Raw genomic sequence first — 19,308 nt, 5'->3', positions numbered from 1 at the left:
GGTGTGCCAGTTCCTTCGCACACTCCAAAGATGTGCAGGTTAGGTGGATTGGCTATGATAAATGCAGGGCTATGGGTGCCTGGGTGGACAATCTTCAGAGAATTGGTGCAGACTTGATGGGCTGAATGGCCTCCTTCTGAACTTAGGAATTCTAGGAAACATGGTACCCCACGACTGAAACTTACAGAGTTCAACACTGTTCAAAACGTCATGCTGGACAAACCACTAAGGTCGAAAGTAGTATATGCTTGGGATTATTGTAAAGAAACTAGATGTTTTGACAATAAAGAGTGGAGAGAAACTCCCTCGGTGTCATAAGGATTATTTGTTTTAAAGAGGAAATATGACAATGGGAGAGCACTTAGCAACCTCCCATCATGGAAATTCCTTCCACAGCAAAGTCAAGTCAAATTGGCTTTTTAATCAAAAAGAACGAGAATGGCTGCTGATATCACAAAATCTCACAGCTTCAGAAAATAAACCATGGTCTTTGTTGAAGAAGACAAATCAATGCCACAGTCCCAACCATTTAGGTGGAATTGGCAATCAGAGTTCAGATTTGATAGTTATACACATTGAGAGAATAGTCAACAAGTCAATAGGCATGATAGACAGCAAGAGAACTATGCCAGATGGAAGACAGTTAATAGAAAGTGTGGAGGCAGAAAGAGAAAAAATCTTGTTCTAAACAAAATTTCTTGGCAAATGGTGTTTTTATTAAACACTTAGGTGTTAAAGGTAAACAATAAATTTTATGTGCAAATTACTCTGGCAGTATTGGTCAAATGTGCTTACATTGGTTGGATTATAGTAAACAAGCATGGAATCCATTCTCCAAAATTTTCAGGTAATCTCATTTAATCATTTTGTGTTCTAGAACCTGTGTAAGTGTATTTTTTAAACATTTCAATGGGTAATACATTGCAATATCTGTGCATTTTGTAATATTGCCTTTTCTGTTGGGTAAGTATATAGACAGTTCATTCAATAATGATTGTCTACAGTTGAGCATGTGTTAATCTTACTCAGTACAATGCACACACACAAACATCTATTACAGCATCTTGGTTCATTTTGTTCCTAATAACAAAGTCAACAAGAAAGATGAGGTCTTACAAACGAGTTAGGTAGGAAGTTAAAAAACAGGAATTCTAGAGTTGTAACCTTGGAATTACTTCCTGTGTCACTTGCCAGTGAGGGTAGGAATAGGAAGATGATACAGTTAAACATGTGGCTAAAGTGCTGATGTAGGAGGGAAAGCTTCAATTTTGTGGATCAATGGGATCTCTTCCAAGGCTGGTGGGACCTGTACAAGGACAGGTATTGTCTAAACAGGAGGGACACCAATATCCTGGCAGGGTGGTTTGCTAGTGCCACTCGAGTGGTTTTAAACTAGTGTGGCAGGGGGCTGGCAATCAGAGCAGTAAGTCAGCAAGTGAAATGACTGAAGAGGAGACAGAGACTAATGTCAGTAAGGCGAAGAGGAAGAACAGACAGAAGGGGTTATGAACACAGTGGGACTGGCAGTCTGAGGCCTATTTGCTTTCATGTGAGGAGTCTGACAGGTAAGGCAGATGAACTTCGAGTTTGGTTTAATAACTATGACATTGCTGCAACGAGAGAGACTTGGGCAAGATCGGAACAAGACTGGCAAGCTTAACGTTCTGGGATTTTGATGTTTCAGGAGTGCTAGAAAAGGAGGTAGAAGAGGTTAGGGAGTTGCATCACTGATTAGGGAGAATATCATGGCTGTACTGAAGGAGGACACCATGGAGCGCTAACCCAATGAGGCCATATGGATAGAGCTCAGGAATAGGAAGGGTACAATCACTTTGATAGCATTGTACCACATGCCTTCCAACAGCCAGCAGCTGATCGAGGATCAGATATGCGAACAAATAACGGAAAAAAGTAAAAAATAACAGGGTTGTCATAGTAGGTGATTTTAACCTCCTCATATTGACTGATATTTGCCTAGTACCAGGAGCTTGGATGGAGTGGAACTTTTCAAGTCTGTCCAGCTTGGTTTTTTGAAATAATACGCGAAGAATTCACCTAGGTAAAGGGCCATACCAAACTGGTATGGGGGAATGAGCTTGGACAGGTGATCAAAGTTTTAATGGGGGAGCATTTCAGCAACAGTGACCATAATTCTATAAGTAATAAGTTACCTACGATATGGAGATGCCAGTGTTGGACTGGAGTGGACAAAGTCAAAAGTCACATGTCACCAGTTTATAGTCCAACAGGTTTATTTAAAATCACAAGCTTTTGAAATACTGCTCCTTCAGTAATCAAAAATTATACAAACTAATTACGATACAGGGATAATTATATGCAATTAGTTTGTATAGTTTTTGATTGTTATTTTGGTTAGACCCGTGTCATGCAACTCTGATATCTACTCATGTTATGCTCGCCATTTGGTTTGTCGCTAACACCATCTTATTTTTGATTATTTGTACCTATGTCTCTGCCTTAATTAACCAGTTCACAGGTCATCCCTTCACTTGTTATTCAACCTGTTGATCCTCTACTCACACTATTTGTACATATCTATTGACATACTTAATTACCTAAAATTACCTTCCTATTATCTCTCTGCCTATATATTCTGTGCCTGCATGCCTCCCTCCACTGCTCAGTGGTTAGCACTGCAGCCTCATGGGCCAGGGACTGGGGTTCGATTCCAGCCTTGGGCAGCTGTCTGTGTGGAGTTTGCATATTCTCCCCACGTCTGCGTAAGTTTGCTCTGGGTGCTCCAGTTTCCTCCCACAGTCCAATGACGTGCAGGTCAGGCGGATTGTCCATGCTAAACTGCATTGTGTTAGGTGCATTAGTCAGAGGGAAATAGGTCTGGATGGGTTACTCTCCCGAGGGTCAGTGTGGACTTGTACGGCTGAAGGAACTGTTTCCACACTATAGGGCATCTAATCTAATCTAATGAAGGAACAGTGCTCCAAAAGCTTGTGATTTTAAATAGACCTGCTGTGCTGTAACCTGGTGTCGTTTGACTTCTGACTAAGTTACTTATGAATACAGAAAAGTGTAGTTAGAACATAGAACATAGAAAAGTACAGCACAGAACAGGCCCTTTGGCCCATAATGATGTGCCGAGGGTTAATCCTAATGTAAAATAAAATAACTTAACCGACGCACCCCTCAACTCACTGCTATCCATGTGCATGTCCACCAGTCGCTTAAATGTCTCTAATGACTCTGCTTCCACCGCCAACTCTGGCAAAGCATTCCATGCATTTACAACTCTCTGTGTAAAGAACCTTCCTCTGACATACCCTCTATACCTTTCTCCTAATATCTTAAAACTATGACCCTCGTACTCGTCAATCCTGCCCTGGGGAAAAGTCTCTGGTTATTGACTCTATCGACTCCTCTCATCATCTTGTATACCTCGATCAGGTCTCCTCTCTTCCTCCTCTCCAGAGAGGAAAGTCCGAGATTATTCAACCTCTCTTCATGCAGCAAGCCCTCAAGTCCAGGCAGCATCCTGGTAAATCTCCTTGCACCCTCTCCAAAGTCTCTGTATCTTTCCTATAGTAGGGCGACTAGAACTGGACACAGTATTCCAAGTGTGGTCTCACCAGGGAGTTGTAGAGCTGCAGCAAAACCTCGTGACTCTTAAACTCGATCCCCCTGTTAATGAAAGCAAAGGAACCACATGCTTTCTTAACAACCCTATCCACTTGGGTGGCAACTTTGAGGGATCAATGTACTTGCACACCAAGATCCCTCTGTTCCTCCACACTGCCAAGAATTCTGTCTTTAATCCTATATTCAACATTCGAGTTTGACCTTCCAAAATGCATCACTTCGCATTTATCCAGGTTGAATTTAATCTGTTATTTCTCAGCCCAGCTGTGCATCCTGTCTTTGTCACACTGTAGCCTGCAATGGCCCTTGATACTATTGACGGCACCTCCAAGCTTTGTGTCATCTGCAAATTTACTAAAACACCCGTCAACCACCTCATCCAAGTCATTTATAAAAACTACAAAAGCAAAGGCCCAAGAACAGAGCCCTGCAGGACCCCACTCAACACTGATCTCCAGGCAGAATACTTTCCATCTACAATCACTCTCTGCCTTCTGTCAGCCAACCAATTCTGAATCTATATAGCCAAATCTCCCTGTATCCCATACTTCCTAACTTTATGAATGAGCCTACCATGGGGAACTTTATCAAAGTCAGTTTCCTCAGTTGTTTGAGGGTAAATCCGCATCTGTCATGTGGGCATCTTATAAAGGCGAGATGATTAGAGTTCAGGACCAGCCTGGTTCTGTAAAAATAATGAATAAGGATGGCAAGAATCAGGAAGCTTAGATGATAAGAGAAATTGACAGCTCATTCAAAAAGAAAAAGGAGATGAAGAGCTTATGCCCGAAACGTCAATTCTCCTGCCCCTCGGATGCTGCCTGAGCAGCTGTGCTTTTCCAGTGCCACACTTTTCAACTCTGATCTCCAGCACTTTCTCCTAGTATATGTAAGGTTTAGGAAACTGAAGACAGACAGAGCCCTGGAAGAATACAGAGACAGCAGGAAAGAACTGAAATAAAGAATTAAGAGGGCTAGAAGGGCCATGAAATGTCTTTAGCAAAGAGCATTAAGGAAAACCATACGGCATTTTAGATACATAAGGAGCAAAGGGTAGCGCCGTTCAAGGATAAAGGAAGGATTTTATGCATGGAGCCAGAGCAAGTGGGTGAGGTCCCGAACGAATACTTTGCAACGGTATTTACAAAGGAGAAGGACATGATAGATGGTGAGTCTTAGGAGGGGTATGTTGATATTCTGAGGCAAGTCAATATAAAAGTGGTGTTCAGTGTCTTCAAAAGCTTTAAGATAGATAAGTCCCCAGGACCTGGTGGGACCTATCCCAGAATGCTGAGGGAGAAGGGTGAGGAAATTACTGGGGTCTTGACGGAGATCTTTTTATCCAGTTTAGTCACAGGAGAGTTCCCAGAAGACTGGAAAATAATCAATATTGCTCCATTGTTTAAGGGCACAGGGATATTCTGGGAAATTAGAGACTAGTGAGCCTTATGTCAATGGTAGGGGAATTATTGGAGAAGCATCTTTGGAATAGGATTTACTTACATTTAGAAAAATATGGAGTAATTAGCAATAGGCAGCATGACTTTGTGCAGGGGAGGTTGCGGCTCACAAACGTGATTGAGTTTTTTGAGCAGGTGTCCAAGATGATTGATGAGGGCAGGGTAGTACATGCTGTCTATATGAACGTTAGCAAGGCCTTTGAGAAAGTGCCTCATGGTAGGCTAATACAAAAGGTGAATTCACATGGGATCCATAATGAACTGGTGAGATGGATCCAGAACTGGCTCAGTCATGGAAGACAGAGAGTGGTTGAAGGGTGTCTTTCTGACTGGCGATCTGTGCCAGTGGTGTTTGTAATATATATAAAATATATGTAAATGATTTGAAGGTGAAGGTACGTGGTCCCATTAGTACGTTTGCGAATGAACAAAGTTTGGGGGAGCGGCAGATAGTGTGGAGGAAATATTGAGGATACAGCAGGATATAGATAGGCTAGAGACTGAGCCTGAGAGATGGCAGATGAGTTTAACCTGGACAAATGCAAAGTGATGTATTTTGAAAGATCTAATGTAGGAGGAAAGTATACAGTAAATTGAAGAACCCTTATCAACATCAACATATGGAGGGATCGAGGTGTACAGGTCCACAGTTCCCTGAAAGTGGCAACGTGAGTGGATAAAGTTAAAAATTACACAATACCAAGTTAAAGTCCAACAGGTTTAATTGGAAGCGCTATCATTCGGAGTGCCGCTCCTTCTTCAGCTGGTTGTGATGGTTGTGTTCAAATGGATAAGATTGTCAAGGCAACATAGGGCATGCTTGTCTTCATCAGTGAAGCACTGAATATATAAATTCGCATGTCATGTTGCAGCTATACAGAACTTTAGTTAGGCCACATTGGAATATTGTGTTTAGTTCTGGTTGCCACATTACAAGAAGGATTAGAGGCTTTGAAGAAGATACAGAAACAGTTTACTAGCACATTGCTTGGTTTGGAGGATAGTAACTATGAAGAGAGATTGGACAAATTTGATTTATTTTCTCTTAAACACCAAGGATGAAAGTCAATCTGACATAAGTTTACAAAATTAACACAGTTAGAGTAGATAGTCAGTCTTTTTCTCAAAATAGATATGTCAATTTCTAAGGAACGTAGGTTTAAGTTAGAAGGGGGTAAGCTTAAAGAAGATGTGAGAGGCAGGTTTTTTAGTCAGAGGGTGATAAGTGCCTGGAATATGCTGCTGGAGATGGACATAACAGTTGAGAGGCATCTTGACAGATATAGGAACAGCCAGGGAATACAGGGATACAGACTGAGTAGAGGCAAAGGCTTTAAGTTTAGGACAGCATCATGTGTCAGCAGTCTTGGTGGGCTGCAGGGCCTCTTCTTGTGCTGTACTGTTCTTGTTCTTTATTTCTTCTTTGTTCTTATCAATTACTGCTTTGTTAAAAGTCTAAGTCCATTTCAAGGTTGCTTACAGATAAGATGTAGGAAACATCCTGTGATAAACAGGATGTGGAAGCATTGGAAAAGGTGCAGAGGAGATTTACCAGGATGTTGCCTGGTCTGGAGGGAATGTCTTATGAGGAAAGGCTGAGAGACTTGAACCTGTTCTCATTGACAACAAGAAGGCTAAGAGGGGATTTGATAGAGACATACAAGATGATCAGAGGATTAGATAGGGGAGACAGTGAAAGTCTTTTTCCTAGGATGACGACGTCAGCGTGTACGAGGGGGAATCACTAAAAATTGAGGGATGATAGATTTAAGACAGATGTCAGAGGCAGGTTCTTTATGCAGAGAGTGGTAAGGGCGTGGAATGCCCTACCTGCTAATGTAGTCAACTCAGCCACATTAGGGAGATTTAAACAAACCTTAGATAAGCACATGGATGATTTTGGGATAGTGTAGGGAGACGAGCTGAGAACAGTTCACAGGTCAGTGCAACATCGATGGCCGAAGGGCCTGTTCTGCGCTGTATTGTTCTACATTCTATAAATAAACTCACATTTTACCTAAGAGCAGAAAAAGTCACAATTTCAAAAAATTTCAGGCATCTTCGAAAAAAAACAATTTGCCAGTAGTTTAAGTTCTCTGGTAAAATTTATAATATTTAAACTTTTCAGAAGCCACTGAGCTTAATATTTTCATTTCTATCTTGTTTTAGAAAATTTGAGTGTGTTCATATATTGCAGTGTAATCAAATGATTACCTCAAACCAGAACTATGACATCTTAGTCCAAATTACATTGTAAATTAATGTATTACATTTGAAGCAGCTTATTGAAATACAGCAATCTGTTGACATACTAGAACAGAACACTTCTGTTATATTTGAATTACAGTCAATTTTAAGCAAAACTGTAAATAAACATGGAAACAAAAGAAATTGCAAGTTTTTGATTAGCAAAAGGAGTTCCATAGAAGTAAAAAAAACTTTCATAGCTCCGAAACAATCAAGAGTTTGCATTTCATGTATACTATTGGTGCTTACCACCATTGGTTTGCAGATGCCAAGGCGGACTATGCCAGTCGGAGCGTCTTTCAGAGCCTGAACAGCTTCCCCCAAAGCAGTATTCTCTAGATTGTGGTCATTCACAAAGACGAGCCGATCCCCAGGTAGCACCCTGCCATCACAGTCAGCAACCCCACCAACCACCAAAGAGCGAATAACAATAACAGTGCGTGCGGGATCTAAAGGATCCTGCAGAGGGAGCCAAAGACCATAAGAAGTTGGTTAGCCAAAAAAGATCGAAAGCAGGCTTAGGTAAAGATGCATAGCACATATGAACTGCGCACAGCTACAAGCATATATTAATCACACAATTTCTTCGCAATATACTTTAACCAAGCTTCAATCTATAAATATTACCGAACATACATACTTTCCAGGCAGTTTATTTTGCATAAGCATGCCACATTTACCAACATAGTCACAGCTAATTTATGAGTAGCCAGCATTTTTTGAAAAAAGGAAAACAAAATTTCATTAAATGCAAAACAATACTAATAACAAATCAAGCAACATTTATCAGTCAAGGAAAAATGACTTAAAGGAAATTCGAGCAAGCATAACGTACTCTATGCCACGATACCAACAAAATGTTTTTGATAGGGTTCAACATGCAATTAGCACCCAGTCACAGCAACACCATCAGGTAAGGTCCTCCATGGAACTACATTCATTCAGGAATGAAAAGAGATGCTCCAACTGCAGCCATCAGCCCCAGCCACTCATGTCTTTATCACTCTCCAGCAGGCTGAGAAACAGGAATGGCAACAATTGTCTGACAACTTAATAAATTGCACAAAGGGAAGAATAATGAAATTTCAAAAGGGAATTAGGAAGATTAAGAGTTTTTGAAAAAAATTCTATGAAGATTTCCAAAATGAAATGTATAAATGAAATGTGAGGTGTGAAAAATGGTTACTTCAAGGAGAATTTTAACAGATGTTATTTTATAAATGCAGAAGTAATTCACTGTCACTGAACAACATGCATTTGTACAAATAAAAATGGAACATCTCCTGGTGAAAAAGTGTTTAACACCTTTTTACCAGTTTCATTTGGAAAATGATATATTATTATCCTAAGGCACAGGTCAGAAAATAAACACCAGGTGAGCACACTGCATTTAAGTTTGCATAATGTGAGAATCTTTTTCTTCCTGAGCCAAAAGCAATGTGGGTAGACAGTATGCTAAAAGTAACTTACATTGGATTATAGAGGATAGTAGAAGCTTCAAACTAACACAACACTGTACTGTCTGCTAGCATGTTTCACAAGTCAAAAAATAAGACATAGATAAGCAAAAAGTAAACCTATAACAGTGATAAGAAATTTGGCTTCTCCTTGCAGTTGGTGATTGCTATGATCGGTACTCTGAGAAATTGTGTTTTGGAAAATACAACTGCTCTTTGTAAAGAAAAAATGAATTACATAAATGATAAACCATTGATATCACAAAATCTTTGTTCCATACATATTATTCTATTTAGTGTATTTTATAAAAAACTTCTTATCCTGTTTTTTTTTACACAAAATAGCGCACACAGTCAACAAGACTGAACTACCTATGCACTGGAATAAGTTCATCATATCTGACATTAACATGTATGTTGCACTTTATAGAAGTTAAGAAACGTGCAATTCAGTCAAGCAACTTGAAAAGATATTTTCGAATTTTACATAGTGAAAATCTGATAAATTAAGAATTTAAATTTTCTGAAACAATAACTTGTAGTTCCTCATTCCAACAAAGTAATTGGAGATATAAAGCTTTAACCAAATCAAACTTATTTGGCTTTTACTTCTAGTTAATAATACTTCAACCATTTATAAACTAGGAATTCTAAAGCTTCTGCACATCCTGCTGTAAAAAAATAAGCAAAACAAAACCAAATTACAGTCAGTCCTCAATTTGACGTGAACTACGAAAATCCTAGGTTAAGGGTGCACATGTGTCAAATGGACTGCAAAATACTGGTAAGCGATTTTTACTGCAAATTCCTACCATCATTGTTCTTAAACATGGACTCAGCAATGAATAACAAACAGTGGAATTTAACAGAGGTATACTAAGACTGGAAAAATAGATTGCAATTTTGTTAGCTGTTGGTCCTTATCAAACAAGGATAAGGGCTAACAAGGATTTAAAGAATGGCCTCCAAAGACAATAAAAGCTAATGAGATGAGAACAGGAATACATGAATGGAAGTAAGCCATTTTCATCATTCGTTTGGACAGCGACTGATCTGCGACCTCACTCCACATACTTATCACTAGATCTCACCACTTTGGATTACCCTACATTATTATTTTAGATCTAAAACGAATAACCCTGTAATACATTGCATTAAATTCTATTTACCAAAGTTTTAGACATCGCTTGATTCATCAATACCTCTTGGCAACTTTATGCTCCATCTATACTGCTAACTATACCAATTATCTTTCTGTCATTATTCCTACTCTGTGTCGCCTGCTATTCAACCCATGTCCTTACCTTCCCCCAGCCCAGCCCCATTGCCACCCCACTATTATCACCCTCCACATTCCTGATGAAGGGCTGATGCCCGAAACATTGACTCTCCTGCTCCTCGGATGCTGCCTGACCTGCTGTGCTTTTCCAGCACCACACTTTTCGACTCTGACTCTCCAGCATCTGCAGTCCTCACTTTCTCCAAATCAATAACTTGCCTTGAACTCATGGGCTTCAAATTTAGCTTGACGTCTCTGGGCAAATATCTTTGGTAAATTGATATAAACAAGAGAGAGACAATCCTTTGTCCACTTCTCCAGTTAGCTCGTCAAAAAATTCATTCAGTTTCATCAGGCATAACTTAATTATAAAAATCCAAGAGAAGTTTGGAAGACTGTAGTTAGAACATCTGTAATGTTCTCACCTATCTCTTTTAAAACACTGGAATGGAAGAAATCTGGTCCCAAGGATTTTACACTTTTTGGTCTGATTAATTTATTTGCAATGTTAATATTGTTGAGTTTGTGATTCAATAATAGTCTCCTTAGTCTCTCTTATATAAATAGCGATAAAAAGTAATTCCTCACCATGAATGACATTTCTTTATCTTCATTAACAACAGCATAATTAGCAGTTTAAAGATTCTCAATTGTTTCTGACCACCTTACTTTCTCTTTAAAAGTTTTTTTTTGGTGTTGATTTTGATATCCCTTACCAGTTTCATTTCATACTTCCCTTTGGTTGCTCATGAATCCAAATTGCCACCTTTCCGCTATTTTTTGTATCTTTCACAGCTACTGGAAACTTTTTTTTTGCATTACTATATTTCACTTCTACTTTTACATTGTAATTTACCTCTGTCAACCTCTTGCTTGGCAAAAACTCTTGCCAATTAGGTATATATTAATAATAATCAATATTATTGTTTTGAACACTTTCCAGTGATAACCTGACATTAACAGATCTTCCTAATTCACTACAATGAAGTCTGCAAAACTGAAATCCAGAACTTTTGTTGCTGTTTTATGTTTCTCACGTTCAAGCACTTCATTGAATTTGATAATAATAATCGTTATTCAATAAACTTGAAATATAAACTATATTTTTAAAATAAAAAAAAACTTTGAAGTTCAGAGATCTCTGCACAACATGCTATCCAAATTTAGAAACTAGTCAGAAGATTTGCACCCAGTCATCTGTTGTTGGTATACTGGAATAAATCAGAAGACAACACACAATGAAGCTGTATGGTATAAGTCCAGGCAAATGTATCATCTGATGTACATGCCATACATACTCAAGTAATAGTCGATCGCATGTAAAGGTTGACCCCCTATTTTTGGCAAATAACTTGGAATTGTCCATATATCTCATGAAAAAGTCAACTCTAGTTCTTCACAGATAACAGATCAATATTTATGAGTCAGTGTGCTAGCCGTCACGTCCTGCTCCAGCTTTCCAATCTGCCAGTTGTTCCGCTCCGCTCCCAGTCTTCCAGTCTGGTGCCTGTTGTGTTCCGTTCTGGGTTTTCAGAATTACCATAATTCTTTTTTTTTCCTTTATTTGTTTGAAGATCGATTGGGCTTCTGCTAATGATACAGTATGAATTTTGATACAGTATGAATTTTAATGAGCATGAATTTCAACCCCTCAAAACAGTATCCATGTAACTGTTGACTCCATACTCTTAACCTTAAGAAATAGTAAAAAAATTGACTATTACTCAAGTATACATGGTAATTTGCCGTGTTCTAAACTTATACATGACAGAGCAACAAAGATCTGTCAGTCATCAATTGGTAAATTGTAAGCATCCTGTTTTTTAGCACAATACATTTCAGGTCCAACACTTGCAGGTATCATAACACACTGGAGTGCAGCATGTTGGAGATCTGCTCTGTTCCAATACAAACTCTTTCTTGGCTTTATAACCAGTGTGTAATTGGACTGGACAATACCATAAGGAGAAACTTAGAATTTTCTACATAAATCAACATTAATCATGTTTATCAATGCTAATTCTCCAAATAAACATCACACCAAAAAATCACTCTTACCTAACAGAGTTTGAGGTATTATCACAAGCAATCAAATTCACAATAAAATATATTTTTGCCAATGCATTCATGTATATTCCCTATTCTGCCACAGTATTTTGAACTACAAGCAATTTTTAAACCCTTACTTTCCAGCAGTTGCAACAAGTCAAAGCAAACATCATATCAAGCTATGAGTCTTCTAAATAATCTTACTTTGACAGTACACAACACACCAGTCAATGCATGACTTAACAGCCTTTAATTAACTTCACCATTCCTACTGAAACACCCCCTTCAAGGAAAACTAGGGAATGATTCAAAGAGGAGAAGCTGCACTGCAAATCCACAGGTGCCAAACTCAGAATGAGTGACTTAAATTTCAAACAAACCTTTGACTGAGAGACTTTCTATAAGTCCATCAGAATCATAAAAACACTTTTTTGACCATGCTTAAATGGCCTATTCTCAGTTTGTCTCGATCAATAGTTTGGCGTTGGAAAAGCAGAGCAGGTCCAGCAGCAACCAAGGAACAGGAGAGTCAACGTTTTGGGCATGAGTCCTTCATCAGGAATGAAGAACTTACTCTCAAAATGCCGACTCTCCTGCTCCTCGGATGCTGCCTGATCTGTTGTTTGTAGGATTAATCACCTATTATTTTTCAAGTAGGCAAAAGGTGACACCCAGGGGACTTACGAAAAAAATAGGAGGATACAAGAGTCCAAAGTTTTTGAACAAACAAGAATTTACAATACAATTTAGAACAGTAATGCAATCTACAATACATGTTTAACTTATTTCTAATACTTTGCCATAGAAGGCTGTCAAGATGGATCATTGAATATGTTCAAATAAACAGACGTTTAATCAGTAAATGAATGAAAGGTTATGGGGATAAGGCAAGAAAGTCGACTTGAGCTTTATCAGGTGAGCCTCTATTTTATTGAATGACAGCACAGACTCAATGGACCAAATGATCTGCTTTTGTTCTACATTTTATAGTTTTATGCGGTAAACACAGTCAATATGCAGAGACTAAACATCCCATAGCACACATCAAATACAATCAAGGCAGATCTCAGTTTTCTCAGCAATTCCCCTTAATCATCATTGATACATCAAGACATCAAATCTTATTAAACTTCAAAGAATGATTACAATTCTTCACTGTTGCTGATCTGGCCTTCTCAAGAGCAATTCTATTGTGGGCTGCCTCAATGACTGCACCTGCACTAATCCATGCTCCCACAGGCTGTCATAAACACACTCCACCAATTATTCACAGTTACTACTCCAGACTTTCTTCAGCAGCTACTTTGTACAAGCTAAACTTTTATGTGCGTTTTTCCAAGCTCCCGCCACATTCGCTGCATCAAGCAGTTACTGCTTTTCAATCCCCAATTTCAGCTACACTGATCGATTAGTAGCACACAGTTCCTTCTGAGTTGGCACGGCATCCAGCACATTTCCAAACCCTGACAACTGAGAGATATTCAACTTCTGTAGGACTTCTCCAAGCACGCTAATGACACAGAGTGGATGTAATTTAATTGCCTCTAGTAGCACAGCAAACAATATGGCCTGACATGGAGTCTGCTCCAATCTATCTCTCTTGCTTCAGCTAACAGTAAGGCTGCTGCTAGCAACTTCCTCAGCTTGTGTGAGCTGGTACTTCTACTTCCTAAGTCCTAGCTACGCTGAGTTATTCCACACTGGATCCCTCAACTACATCACCTCAGTACACTTTAGTTGACCTCCCTGCAGTATATCTACAATATCAGCACTTCTAATACTGAGTGCACATGTCTGTCTCGAACTCGCTCGTGTTCAGTCACCATCTTTTTAACTGGTTTAATGAGACCCCCAAGTTGACTCGAGTGAATTGTAGAAAACCAAACAAAAAACCCTCCCCTTATTGTTGGACAGAATTGAAGGTTACTAACTCTTCAAATCAGTCAGATGGAAAGAATTAGAAGTCATACTGTCACAGAATGTTGGAAATAAATTTATCACAGTGGTTATATATAATAAAAAGGCAAGAACAAACCATTATAGAACATTTCCTTATAAAGAAAAGCTTCACAAACTGATAATCAACAAGGACTGCATGCAAACACTGACCTTCCAAAACTTGGCAAGAACATTCAACAATATTATAATAATAGAAGGCAGCCAGTTTTGTTACTAGAGCAATTTAGTTTATTGGCACCAATGTTGCACGAGAAATAATTCATAATTATGCCAATATACTGTCAAGTTAAACAAAACCTTTCTTCTGAGATACTTCACTGAATCATTTCAAATTACTTTTATTCCAATCAGTAACACAGTTACAACAATCAATACTCCTATGATCATGGAGAACTGTTAGAAAGGATCTTTAAAATCAAAGATCACATCTATTCAATCATGATATACTTTACTCATAAATATACTATTATCATTTTTACATTAAACAATATTCTAAGTTACAACAAAATGCCAAGTCAAACTGTTTCACAATTCAACTCATTTTGTTGAGATGAGTAGACTTGAGATTTCTGATACCTTTCAAAGTCAGTGCAGAGTAGTCAGTTTTTTCTTTATAATCCATCTTCCATTGCACACGTTGTGTTAACAATGAAGATGCATGTAAAACTTGCACCCCATACAGTGTAGTACTGTGTACAGTTTCCCAGACAGCTTTGTAGGGAAGAGTTCTATTCTTCATAATGTCATATCAAACCAAAATAAATACTGCAAAGAATTCATTCAAATGATGGATTTATCTAAAATAATAATTAATCTTCCATCATTGATAAGTACTTTTATATTCTTGAATGTAGCTTGGAATTTTCCTCAAGTTTCTTCACAGATACAGTGGTTACATTTCAATAGAAACTGATAAGTTTCAGTTATTAGCTGAAAGAATGATACAAGATTTCACATTTTCAACTTGTATGTGCATCAAATAGCTAAGTGATTTAATTTGATCATGTGATGAGTACATCACATTCATCATCCACCCCTAATTGCCCATGAACATGGCTTTGTGAACCACTGAAATCCTTGGTGTACAATTACACCCACAATGTTGTTCAGAAGGGAGTTCCTGGATTTGGCCCATGAACCACTGCTACTGTACATTGGTGGATGAAAAGAATTAATGTTCAAGGTGATGGATAGGATGCTAATCAAGCAGGCAACTTATTCCTGCATGGTGTCGAGTTTCTTAAAATTTGTTGGAGCTGCATTCAACCAGGTAAGTGGAGAATATTCCATCTCTATTTCCATATTGCCAGGTAGATGCCGATATTCGAGTTGTACTAAAACAAGTTGTCGAAGGACACAGATTGTTCTGGGGCATAAGTCTTCAGTTGTATTACCAGACTGTTTTCAGATCCTGTTGATTAAATACTATTTTCAATTCGAAGCTAACTTATACTTCAAATGACTGAAAAGTTACATTTCCCTTTTATACTCATCACTCTTTGCATTATAGTGCTTTTAGCGAACAGTTCACATTTGCTCCTTACTTTCAATTGGTCTCCTTTCCTGATTATGTCAAGTTGTGACATTGGGGATCTTAGGATTCTGGGTAATCCAAGATGGAAGATGGGAAAAATTTCTGGCTGTAACAGCTGCTCCTTTTTTGAGGTATTTTAGGTGTTGGAGGCAATTTCCTCAAATTCCAGATGCAGCAGTTACTGTTTTATATGCTGTTGCATTGTTTTGGAACTTTGGAGAAAAAGTAAGTCAAAACAACAGCAGTTTTAAAAGGGAGAGGTACAGACAAAGGAAGCACATGGTGAGGTCAGTGCAGGAGGGAGAGAGAGAGAGAGTCAAAGAAACTGACACCACAGTGAACCTGAGCAGTTACTGCCTTTGCTGTTGAATTCATGTATCGCGGGACATCGGAGTGCGTCTGGGAAAATTAACAAACAGCGAAATTCACAACTGACCTTGGAGTAACCTGTTTGGGTGAGGTCACAGCACAGAAACAGATAAGTGAATAGTTTTAAGTGTGGCCTGCAGTAGTGAGTAGAGTGGGTTCTCTATTGATTATATGTTTTTTGAGATATGTCTCTTGAATAAACTTAAAATATAAGCTATAAGTACTAATTTAACCTGGAGCTATGTTTTGTAGAGGAATAAGATGGTGTTATTTTCTGGGTCTGTAGAATGTGAAGGAACAAAAATGGTCTTTAGTACAGTGATATGCTCTTCTTATCAGATGTGGGAGTTTAAGGAGATTTTACTGGTTACTGCGGATTATATCTGCAATAAATGCTGGTCGTTGTGAATCCTATCAGATCGAAAGGATCGGTTGGAGAGACAGTTTGAGGCAATGAAGAATTTGCAACAGCAAGGGGATGTGATGGATGGCAGTTATAGGAAGGAGGAAAAGTCGCAGATACAGTCACCAAGATCAGTTAACTCCAGGAGAGGTAAGAGAGGGAGGCACCTAGTGCAGGAGTCGTCTGTGGCTATCGCCATTTCAAACAAGTATGCTGTTTTGGAAAATGTAGGTGGTGATGGATTCTCAGGGGAGCGTAGCACAAACAGCCAAGTTTCTGGTATTGAGATTGGCTCTAATGCAATGAGGGGTACGTCAGGTTCCAAGAGATCAATTCTGTTAGGGGACTCTCTAGTGTGAGGTACAGACAGATGTTTCTGTGGTCAGCAGCAAAAAATCAGAATGGTGTGTTGCTTCCCTGGTGCCAGGATCAAGGATATCTCAGAGAGGGTGCAGAATGTTCTCAAAGGGGGAGAGGGGTCAGCAGGAGGTCATAGTCCACATTGGAACCAACGACATAGTAAGGGGAAAGGTTGAGATTCTGAAGGGAGATTACAGAGAGTTAGGCAGGAATTTAAAAAGGAGGTCCTCGAGAGTAGTAATATCTGGATTAGTCCCGGTGCCAAGAGCTAGTGAGGGCAGGAATAGGAGGATAGAGCAGATGAATGCATGGCTGAGGAGCTGGTGTATGGGAGAAGGATTCACATTTTTGGTTACTTGGAATCTCTTTTGGGATAGAAGTGACCTGCACAAGAAAGGCGGATTGTACCTAAATTGGAAGGGGACTAATATACTGGCAGGGAGATTTGCTTGAGGTGCTCAGGAGGATTTAAACTAGTAAGGTTGGGTTGGGGGGGGGGGGGGGGGGCGTGGTTTGGGACCAAGGGAGATAGTGAGGAAAGAGATCAATCTGAAACTGTACAGTTGAGAACAGAAGCGAGTCAAACAGTCAGAGTAGGCAGGGGAGCAGAGAATAAGGTAGGACCGATAATTTAAATTGCATTTATTTAAATGGAAGACGCCTAACAGGGAAGGCAGATGAACTCAAGGCATGGTTAGGAACATGGGACTGGGATATCATAGCAATTACAGAAACATGGCTCAGGGATGGACAGGACTGGCCAGCTTCATGTTCCAGGATACAAATGCTATAGGAAAGATCGAAAGGGAGGCGAGAGAGGAGGGGGAGTGGTGTTTTAAATAAGGGATAGCATTACAGCTGTACTGAGGGAGGATATTTCTGGAAACACATCCAGGGAAGTTATTTGGGTGCAACTGAGAAATAAGAAAGGGATGATCACCTTATTGGGATTGTATTATAGGCCCCCTAATAGTCAGAGGGAAATTAAGAAACAAATTTGTAAAGAGATCTCAGTTATCTGTAAGAACAATAGGGTGGTTATGGTCGGGGAATTTAACTTTCCAAACATAGACTGGGACTTCCATAGTGTTTAGGGTTTAGATAGAGAGGACCTTGTTAAGTGTGTACAAGAGAATTTTCTGATTCAGTATGTAGATGTACCTACTAGGGAAAGTGCAAAACTTGACCTACTCTTGGGAAATAAGACAGAGCAGGTGACTGAGGTGTCATTAGGGGGGCACTTTGGGGCCAACGTCCACAATTCTATAGATTTAAAACAGTCATGGAAAAGGATAGACCAGATCCAAAAGTTGAAGTTCTACATTGGAGAAAGGCTAATTTTGACAGTATGACGCAAAAACTGATTGGGGGCAAATGTTCGCAGGTAAAGGGACGCCTGGAAAATGGGAAGTCTTCAGAAATGAAATAACGAGAATCCAGAGACAGTATATTCCTGTTAGGGTGAAAGGAAAGGCTGGTAGGTATAGAGAATGCTGAATAACTAAAGAAATTGAGGGTTTCATTAAGAAAAAGAAAGAAGCACATGTCAGGTATAGACAGGATAGATCGAGTCAATCCTTAGAAGAGTATAAAGGCAGTCGGAGTATACTTAAGAGAGAAATCAGGAGGGCAAAAAGAGGACATGAGATATCTTTGGCAAATGCAATTAAATAGAATCCAAAAGGTTTTTACAAATACATTAAGGACAAAAGGGTAACGAGGGAAAGAATAGGGTGCCTTAAATATCAGCAAGGCGGCCTTTGTGTGGAGCCTTTACTGTAGAAAAGGATATGGAAGATACAGAATGTAGGGAAATAGATGATGACATCTTGAAAAATGTCCATATTACAGAGGAGAAAGTGCTGAAAGTCTTGAAATGCATAAAGGTGGATAAACACCCAGGACCTGATCAAGTGTACCCTAGAACTCTGTGGGAAGCTAGGGAAGTGATTGCTGGGCCTCTTGCTGAGATATTTGTAACATCGATAGTCACAGGTGAGGTGCCGGAAGACTGGAGGTTGGCTAACACGGTGCCACTGTTTAAGAAGGGTGGTAAGGACAAGCCAGGGAACTATAGACCGGTGAGCCTGACCTCAGTGGTCGGCAAGTTGTTGGAGGGAATCCTGAGGGGCAGGATGTACATGTATTTGGAAAGGCAAGGACTGATTAGGGATAGTCAACATGGTTGTGCGCATGGGAAATCATGTCTCACAAACTTAATTAAGTTTTTTGCAGAAGTAACAAAGAGGATTGATGAGGGCAGAACAGTAGACGTGACCTATATGGACTTCAGTCAGGCACTCAACAAAGTTCCCCATGGGAGACTGGTTAGCAAGATTAGATCTCATGGAATACAGGGAAAACTAGCCATATGGATACAGAATAGGCTCAAACGTAGAAGACAGAGGGTGGTGGTCGAGGGTTGTTGGCAGGTGGAACTAGAGTGAGTTTGGATATCTGGTCGGCATGGATGGGTTGGACTGAAGAGTCTGTGTCCGTGCTGTACATTTCTATGACACTCTGACATTCCCAGGCATTTATTTCAATTTCTGAGAGTTTGCTAAATCCACCACACAGCA

General features: G+C 39.4%; 1 protein-coding gene across 5 annotated transcripts in view; it reads right to left on the bottom strand.

The window, feature by feature from the left end:
* Window positions 1-19,308, bottom strand: part of patj (PATJ crumbs cell polarity complex component) — a 390,366-nt gene that overhangs the window by 278,837 nt on the left and 92,221 nt on the right. For 3 of the 5 annotated variants that reach the window (XM_072574241.1, XM_072574240.1, XM_072574242.1), the window contains exon 19: window positions 7,569-7,778. The exons of the other annotated variants lie outside the window; for them this stretch is intronic. In XM_072574241.1, coding sequence (XP_072430342.1) covers window positions 7,569-7,778 — 210 coding nt within the window. The remainder of the gene's footprint in view (window positions 1-7,568; window positions 7,779-19,308) is intronic. 5 annotated transcript variants of the gene reach the window in all.

This window comes from Chiloscyllium punctatum, chromosome 7, assembly GCF_047496795.1.
Source record: "Chiloscyllium punctatum isolate Juve2018m chromosome 7, sChiPun1.3, whole genome shotgun sequence".
Lineage (NCBI taxonomy): Eukaryota > Metazoa > Chordata > Chondrichthyes > Orectolobiformes > Hemiscylliidae > Chiloscyllium > Chiloscyllium punctatum.
This window is presented reverse-complemented; position numbering and strand designations above follow the sequence as displayed.